The 8,490-nt window shown below is 52.8% G+C and overlaps 1 protein-coding gene across 1 annotated transcript; it reads right to left on the reverse strand.

Annotated features, from left to right (window-relative positions):
- Positions 1–2,371: 2,371 nt before the first annotated feature.
- On the reverse strand, positions 2,372–7,159 carry NEFL (neurofilament light chain). The gene is made up of 4 exons (XM_064400574.1): positions 6,071–7,159; positions 4,732–4,856; positions 3,660–3,976; positions 2,372–2,940 (listed from the first exon to the last, which is right to left on the reverse strand). The coding sequence occupies exons 1-4, from the start codon at positions 7,118–7,120 to the stop codon at positions 2,753–2,755; spliced, it is 1,680 nt and encodes a 559-aa protein (XP_064256644.1). The 5' UTR covers positions 7,121–7,159; the 3' UTR covers positions 2,372–2,752.
- Between the last annotated feature and the right edge of the window lie 1,331 nt (positions 7,160–8,490).

The following is an 8,490-nucleotide window of genomic DNA, read 5'->3' on the forward strand; positions in this document are numbered from 1 at the left end:
GGGTGAAAGTTTCTCCTGAGCCTCCCTCTGCCAGCTTTTACTGCATTGCGTCAAAGGCAGCGCCTGGATTTTCCGAGGTAAGGCAGGGCTGGCAGCAGGATCCATCCCACAGCCTGGGAGCAGCTGGGGGCACAGGAACCCAGCCCAGCCCCACCCTGCACCGGCTGGGCAGCAGGGCAGGAGAGGGGGCCCAGCCTGGTGGCCCCTGCAGAGCCAGCCCTGCTGCAGCTCCTGCTGGGGCTGACTCAGCCCTGCGGAGCTGCAATGCATTAAAAATAACCGAGGGAGCAGGGATCAGCCTGGGAACGGCGGCAGCAGAGAGGGGAGAGCTGCTGCAGCTCGGGCTGGGCTGCTCTGGAGCAGCCCTGGCTGCACTGGGAGCTTCGCTTCCCAAAACCAAGAGGGATGCAAAGGGCTGAGGGAAGGAGGAGTTTGTCAGCAAAAAAAAAACATCGTGAAAGAGGAGGAAAATTTGGAGTTTGAAGAGTTAAAGGAGTCCAGAGTGCTTGGAGAAAGTCAGGATTTGATACATCATGGAATGGTTTGGGTTGGAAGGGACCTTAAAGCCCACCCAGTCCCACCTGCCCTGGGCAGGGACAGCTCCCACTGTCCCAGGCTGCTCCAAGCCCTGTCCAGGCCTTGGGCACCTCCAGGGTTCCAGGGCAGCCCCACCTTCTCTGGAAATTCCGTCCCAACCCCTCAAGATCCTCTGAAGAGGAACTCCTTCCCAATATCCCATCCAAACCTCCTCCCTGTCAGTTTGAAGCCGTTCCCCCTTGTCCTGTCCCTCCACGCCTGTCCATGCTCTCTCCAGCCGAGCTGTCCAGCTCTGCTCTGCCTTCCATGGCCCTGGTGGGCTCTGAGCAGGGCTGGAGCAGGATTTTCCTCCTCGGGAGCAGCCCCTGTCCCCCAGCTGAGTGCCAGGAGCACTCAGGGAGTTCCCAGAAGCAGCTCTCATTTCCCAGAAGCAGCTCTCCTTTCTTATCTCCGGGCAGCAGCCCCAACAGTCTGCTGGGGGAGCTGGGGCTGTCACACCCCGAGGGAGCAGCTCCCCTCCATCCCCAGCAGCTCGGAAAGCTCTCTCTGAAGAGCACTGCAAGCTCCCCTCACCCCTGTCCTGGAGAGGGAAAATAAAATCTGCTTTGTAGCAATAGCTCTGCATAAATACAGGGAGAAAAATCTCCATTAAAACAGGAGGGAAATGTAAAAAGAACTATTTAAGAGGTGTTGCTGAAGAAAGTGAAAATTATTTTACTTCTGGTTCTCAAAAGCATCAAACTCTTAGGAAAGTAGGGAAAAAAAGATTGGAAATGGTACTGGAACTCTGAGTCAATGGAATTCCTGCTTTTCTAAATGGTTTGACCAAGCTTCTTTTTCTTTCTCTTGCTGCTTTTCTTGGGAATGTGGAAGAAAATAATAATCTTAAGTGCTTACTTCAGCCATCATAATTTTTTTAATCATCATTTAAACACTGAAAAGGGAGATGCTTTTGGTACCCCCCTAAAACTTGTATAAAAAAGAGATTTCCTTTACTCTGAACAAAACCATTGAGAACCAATGCAAATCAACTGATGCCACACCACCAGTGGATAAAATCAAGTTACCCCAAAATCCTGCGCAAAAACTCATCCAGACAAATCTTTCTGTAAAGTTTAGTGCAGCCATTAATGCCTATTTTAACTTGAATTTCCATGGGTTTAGTTTATTTAAACTGGTTTAATTTGCAGCATTAGCCCAGTGCTTGCCCTTACAAGGTTTAATTTTCTGTATCAGCTTTAGGCAATTGAACGTTGACAGCTCAGAGCACAGGACAGGGCCTGGGGAATTGCCAGGCTGTGCTGCTGTTGAGATGCTCCTTTCTTGTGCCTTTTTTAGCTCAGTCAAAACTTTAAAAGGCCCTGGGAAGCTCTCAGAAGAAAATGAGCCTCTTCAGACAGGGCTGACAGCACCTGGGGGAGAGAGGCAGCTCCTTGCCCTACACCATCCATCCTTCTAACTGCTCCTCTTGTTTTGATTTTAGTGTTATTTTTGGAGGTAGTCTTTGCTCCAAGCCTCACCTACACCCTGAATTGTTCTTCACTGATCCTGAAGACACTGAACAACCTCCTGCCACAATTTAACAGCTACATTTGCTTTTCCCCACTGTATTGGTGTGATAATATTCCCATTTTTCAGAAGGGAGCTCGTGCTTGTTGCACCCTCAGCCAGTGAGACCCATCCCAGCCACCACCACACCCCAGGGTGTTGCTATAAAATGTGTGAAATTTTACACCCAAAGAGATTTTTCCCATTTCTCATTCACAAGGTGAGTGGGATAAACACCTTTATCAACCTTTTAAGAGCATCAGTGACACAGGACATGCACGAGGAATCCGTGTAAGCATTTCTGAACTTTATTGACTGCTTTATTGCACGTACTTAATGAAGCCTCCATCACTTCCCCCACCCACCGTTTCCAGAATTAGTTTAAATGCAAGTTAAAGGTAACCTTTCATTCCCACCACTTTTTTCCCCCCCATTTGAAATGTTAAGGTTCTGGGTCACCCAGGAAGGACAGAAGCCCTGAACTCATACGTGGAACCATGCGGCACTCGGGGAGCAAGCCTTGGGTGCTCTGCAAGCAAACTCAGACTCTGCACAGGGAGAAACATCATAATCATGAACTGGAACCTCAGTGATCACTGAATTAAATAGGTGAGACTGCAGCTGGAGCTCAGTCAGTCGTTGGTTCTGATGGAAAGCTGCCCTCAGATCAAGCCTTCTTCTTGCCTTCGCTCTCTTCCTTTCCTGCTGCTTCTTTCTCTTCCTTCTCTTCCTTCTCCTCCTCACCAGCTTCCTCAGCAGCTTCCTGGGATTCCTCCCCTTCTTCTGCTCCTGTTTCTTCCCCTTCTCCTTCCTCTTCCTCACCTTCTTTGGCTTCTTCTGATTCCTCCTTAGCACCTTTGAAGGACACAAAGACATTTCACATCCAGGTGCAATTCCTGATCCCAGTTCAGTGGGAATCCCCTTCAACCCCACACATTTTGGCAGCTACAGCAAAACTGCACAAGCAGCTTCTCCTGGATTTCAAGGGAGTGAAACACTTCATAAAAACAAATCATGGCCTTGAAAAATACCAGTTCTGCACTCGGTGCTTAAAGCCTTATCCAAAGACCTGAATTATCTTTCACTGCTCTCCAATTGGCGCTTTAATTAGCTGCAATTTCACTATAATTAAACTTTACAGTAACAAAGCCCTCACAGTTCAATGGCCACCAATGCCAGCAGAGGAGGGATGGTGCCATGCACTGAACCCAGTAATTCCAGCCCCACACCTCAGCTGATGTTCCCATTATCTCGGGCTGCTCTCTGGGAATTCATATTTAGCTCAGGATGTCCTTGGTCCTTCTTTTTGAGGATGTCTGTAACACCTGAACATTATCATTGGGAGTTTTGGAAACCTATAATCTGCCTGATTTGAACACTTGACCTTATCTTCCATTCCATATTCAGACTTTCCTGGCAAATTCCATGTGCTTAACCCCACCATCCTTTGGCTCATAGGACTAGAAAGGGAAAGAGCTTTAATCATTAGAAATAATCATTGGGATTTCTGAGGTTTATCCCACAGGAGCAAGGCGCAGCACGAATAAAAGGGATTAAAAAGTAACTCTAAGTACCTTCCTCCTCTTCTTCAGCCTCTTCTCCTGCTTCTTCCTCTCCTTCCTCCTTCTCCTCCTCCTCACCCTCTTCTGCAGGAGCTGCCTTGGCCTCTCCTGCTTTAGCAGCCTCGATGGTTTCCTCGATTTCAATCTGCTCCTCCTGGACGTGGCTGGAGTAGTAGGTGGGGAAGGAGCGGGTGGTCATCAGGTAGGAGCTGGCCTGGAGGCCGCTGTAGGCGGACCTGCCGAAGGTGGGGGCACTCTGGCTGTAGCCACTGGTGATGCTGCCCACGCTGGTGAAGCTCAGCCGGGTCTCTTCCCCCTCCAGCAGCTTCCTAGCAGGGAGAAAGGAAAGCAAAGGGAAATGAGTTGGCTGTGCTGCAGCAGGGCTCGGCACCACGAGCCCTGCAGCCTGCACGTGTGGCTATTAATGCAGGGCTAGTTGTGCACTGTGTGCCAATGCCACCCTATTTGCTTGGAATAGTTTCTTCAGATGTGCCCACTGTGGGTGAATTAATACCTTGCCTTGTTGGAAGGAACAGGAAAACCTCTCTAGAACCAGGTCTCTCTGGCAAGTGAAACTAGAGGTGTATTTTGCCACTCTGCAGCTGTAACGATTTGCTGCTGAGCTGTCAGACAAGGCTTGGAGCTGCTCTCTCAGTATTCCCCCTTGTGGCTTCCACAGAAATTCTGTTTCAGCATCGAAATCTCTTAGAGTCTGAGACAAAATATCACAGTTATTTAGCAGCAATTCTACTGGAAAATATTTAATTTGTTCATTTATAAGTTAGGAAAAATCCCTGCTCTTGAGGGCATTTGAGGAATTTCCCATTTTGAGAATGAGCCATTGGTATTGAGGAATTCCACTGATACAAAATCTTTTCCCTGAGTACAGAACAGGTACTTTTATCTGTCAGGATGGAGAACTGAGGTCAAGCTAAACATTCTGTGTGCACATAGGGAGGAACAGATTAAACTCTGCCTCAGATCTATGAAAATTTCTGCTGGGGAAGGATAAATAACCTGAATTCTCCTGAAGAGAATGGGAACTGCTCTGAGCTCTGGCTCATTAAAACATCCCCCACCATACCTATAAGCTGCAATTTCGATGTCCAGGGCCATTTTCACATTGAGCAGGTCCTGATATTCCTTCAAGTACCGAGCCATCTCACTCTTTGTGGTTCTGAGCTCATTCTCCAATTTGTTGATTGTATCCTGTTGGATGGAACAATAGTGACAATGTAAAATTCTGTTCTCTCAAGTCTAGCAATAATCACAAGGAATTTCTCCAATCCTTTTAATTTCATCTTGCTCTAGCAGACAGAAACTGCACAGCTCCCACTCCCTCCTCAGCCAAAAAGCATCATTTAACACCTTCCTGGCAGGTTTTCTACTCCACATTATGCCAGTCCTATTTAACACAAAGAGCCAAATTTTCTGGTACCCAAGTGCTAAAGCATCCGTGAAATTTGTGTATTGTTTCATTTTGATTTTGGCCTCTACGTGCTTTTTCTAATTTTAGTTTAGGAATATCCATTGATGATCCTTGTAGGTCCCTTCCAACTCAGGATATTCCATGATTTTTTGGTATAGTTCAGGCTGCATCAGTACATCGACACATGGATATTGGGCTTAATCAGGGGCATTTTGCATTCTGATTTTGTAACACCTCACACTTTAGATAAGCAGTACCAAAACCAATTCTGGGATTATTTTGGTAATTCAGATCCTGATTTGGGTCTGTATTTCCACACCACATCCTGCTTTACAGCTCTGTGGCATTCTGCACTGCGATTGCAGGATGCCTTATCTGCAGCACGGGCATGAACCAGGAGGGATGCCCCCAACAACCCCCCCACAAACCTGATCCCCTCATCTGTGAGACTCTGCAGACCCCAACTCCCCTCAGGGAGAGCCCAGCAAACCCTGAACCCCCTCACCTGCAGATCCCTTCAAACCCCAACAGCTCTTCACCTGCAGATCCCTCCTAACCCCAACACTCATCCCTTCACCTGCAGAACCCTTCAAACCCCAATGTCCATCCTGTCACCTGCAGAGCCCAGAAAACCCTGAAACCCCTCGCCTGCAGAACCCTGTAAAACCTGACCTGTCACCTACAGAGCCCTTCAAACCCCATCATCCCCTCACCTGCAGAGCCCTTCAAACCCCATCATCCCTCACCTGCAGAGCCCTTCAAACCCCATCATCCCCGCATCTTCAGAACCTTCAAACCCCAACTTCTCCTGACTCGCAGAGCCCTGCAAACCCCATCATCCCCGCATCTTCAAATCCCATCATCCCCGCATCTTCAGAACCCTTCAAACCCCAACTTCTCCTGACCCGCAGAACCCCGCACACCCCATCATCCCCTCCCCTGAGGGACCCCGACCCTCCTCCCTGCAGGGACCCTTCCAGCCCCCACCCCTCACCTGCAGCGCGGAGATATCCGCGCTCTGCTTCTCTTCCAGCTCCTGCAGCTGCTTCTCCAGCGCCTCGTTCATGCCGCGGGTGGCTTCGATCTCCAGCGTCTTGGCTTTGAGCAGGCGGCGGCTCTCGGACACCTCGTCCTTGGCGGCGCGCACGGCATCCGTGTTCTTGGCGGCGCTCTCGCTGAGCACGGTGAAGCGGCTGCGGAACCACTCCTCGGCGTTCTGCATGTTGCGCGCCGCCAGCTTCTCGTACTGCGCGCGGATGTCGCGCAGAGCGGCCGACAGGTCGGGCTTGGCCGACACGTCCATCTCCACGGACAGGTGCGCGTACTGGATCTGCGCCTGCAGCTCGGCCAGCTCCTCCTCGTGCACCTTCTTGAGGAAGGCCAGCTCGTCCAGCAGGCTGTCCACGCGCTTCTCCAGCTCCGCCCGCGCCAGCGCCGCCTCGTCCGCGCCCTTGCGCACCTCGAGCAGCCGCGCCTCCGCGTCCTCGCGGCTCAGCACCTCCTCCTCGTAGCGCGCCTGCAGCCCGCGCAGCGTCTCCTCCAGGCTCTCCCGCTCGCCCTGCAGCGCCTGCTTCTCGCTCGTCGCCTCCTCCGCGGCCAAGCGCAGCTCGCGGATCTCCTGCTCGTAGAGCGCGCGGAAGCGGGAGGGCTCGGCGTGCTTCTGCCGCAGCACCAGCAGCTCGGCCTCCAGCACCTTGTTCTGCTGCTCCAGCTCGTGGACGCGCTCGATGAAGCAGGCGAAGCGGTCGTTGAGGTCCTGCAGCTGCGCTCGCTCCTGGCTGCGGATGGACTTGAGGTCGTTGCTGATGGCGGCCACCTGGCTCAGGTCCAGGCTGTCCACCGAGTGCAGCAGCGAGCTGGAGGCGCTGGAGGTGGCGTAGCTGCGGCGCACGGACACGGAGGACACGGGCGCGGACAGGCTGGAGTACGCGGAGCGCGCCGAGCCGAAGCCGCCGCCGCTGCGCACCGACACATGGATGCGCGGGCTGTCCGCGTAGCGCCGCTTGTAGGACGGGAAGAACGGGTCGTACCCGTACGAGCTCATGGCTGCGGGGGCTCCGGCGACGGCTCTGCGGCGGGCGCCGCCCGCACCCCGATATTTATGCGCGGGGAGGGCGGGCGGAGCGGCCTCCGGGCGGGGACGGGGCGGGGCGCGGCGACATCGGCGCGGGGAGGGGATGCCCGGAGTGGTCCAGGCATTCATTCCCTCAGCGCTGTGATGCCCTGAGCGGCACCGGCCGGATCTCGCCTCGGTGATGCTTGGACAGCTCCGGCCGTCACGGCGGGGAAAGGATGCCTAGACAGCTCCGGCCATCACGGCAGGGCAGGGATGCCTGGACAGCTCCGGGCATCCCCGCGGGCGCGGGGGAACAGCCGGCCTGCTCTGGACCAGCCCCGCCTCATCGGCTCAGTCCTGTCTCAGCCCTCCTTGGGCACATCCTCGGGCCCTCCTGGGCCATCTCCCGGCCCCCTTCGGGCCCACCTCGGGCCCTTTCAGATCCAGCTCCCCTCAGGTCTATCTGCACCCCCCAGCCCGCCAAGGCTATGTTTAAACCCCCTCCTCCGTTCCTCCACAGCTGCCCTGGCAGAAGCTTCTAGAATGTGCTGCAAGCCCCAGGTCGTGGCTGAGGTTGCCCCGGTGAGGCTGTGGAACACCCAAGCCTGGCTGCAGAACCCCCAAACATGTATATAGTATATTTTTTTCCCCTTCAGTTTGCACTTAGCACAAGGCATGAGTGCTCTTTGAGCCCCTGCATCCCCCCCACGCCCTTTGTTCCAAGCGGTCCCTAATAACCGGGTAATTAATTACAGCATCATGGAATCATGGAATTGTTTGGGTTGGGAGGCACCTTAAAGCCCATCCAGTCCCACCCTGCTATGGGCAGGGACACCTCCCACTGCCCCGGGTTGCTCCAAGCCATCCAACCTGGCCTTGGGCACTTCAGGGGAAGCCTGGCAGTGTCATTTGTCCTTTCATTACATGGAAGCAGCAGCAGACACTGGGGGGTTCTCAGTCCTGGCACAACACGCTGATGCCTGGTTCCTTGAGATTCCCTGGAGCCGAGTCTGTCTGGGACATGGATCACAGGGACAGGATATTTATCCTTGTCTAATCTGGCTAATACAGAGATTAAATTGGACAGCTGCATTGCAGCTACCTCTGGGCCAGGCTATTACCACTGGTTGATTAAAACAAAGCGGTATTTATGTAGTAGAGATTTATCAGGGGTAAAATAGAGATGTATTGAGCACAGACTGCATGGGAGGCTCAAAAAGACAATGAGAATTCACCTCGTGGAGTCAGAAGGACAAATACATCACAAAACAGACTCTTCAAAGTTTTCTCAAGGAAGGAGTAAAAGTCAGTAAAGACTGGGGGACTTTTATTAGCTACCACAAAAATGCTGAGGTGCT

The sequence above is a fragment of the Passer domesticus genome, chromosome 28 (assembly GCF_036417665.1).
Source record: "Passer domesticus isolate bPasDom1 chromosome 28, bPasDom1.hap1, whole genome shotgun sequence".
In the NCBI taxonomy this organism is placed as follows: domain Eukaryota; kingdom Metazoa; phylum Chordata; class Aves; order Passeriformes; family Passeridae; genus Passer; species Passer domesticus.

Bases quoted from the DNA above. Each gene is read 5' to 3' on its own strand.
- NEFL (XM_064400574.1), bottom strand. From the start codon at position 7,120: ATGAGCTCGTACGGGTACGACCCGTTCTTCCCGTCCTACAAGCGGCGC. The intron at 4,857-6,070 runs GTGAGGGGTGGG...TCCATCCAACAG, and splicing joins CGGATATCTCCGCGCTGCAG to GATACAATCAACAAATTGGA. The intron at 2,941-3,659 runs GTACTTAGAGTT...TGTCCTTCAAAG, and splicing joins GGCTGAAGAAGAGGAGGAAG to GTGCTAAGGAGGAATCAGAA.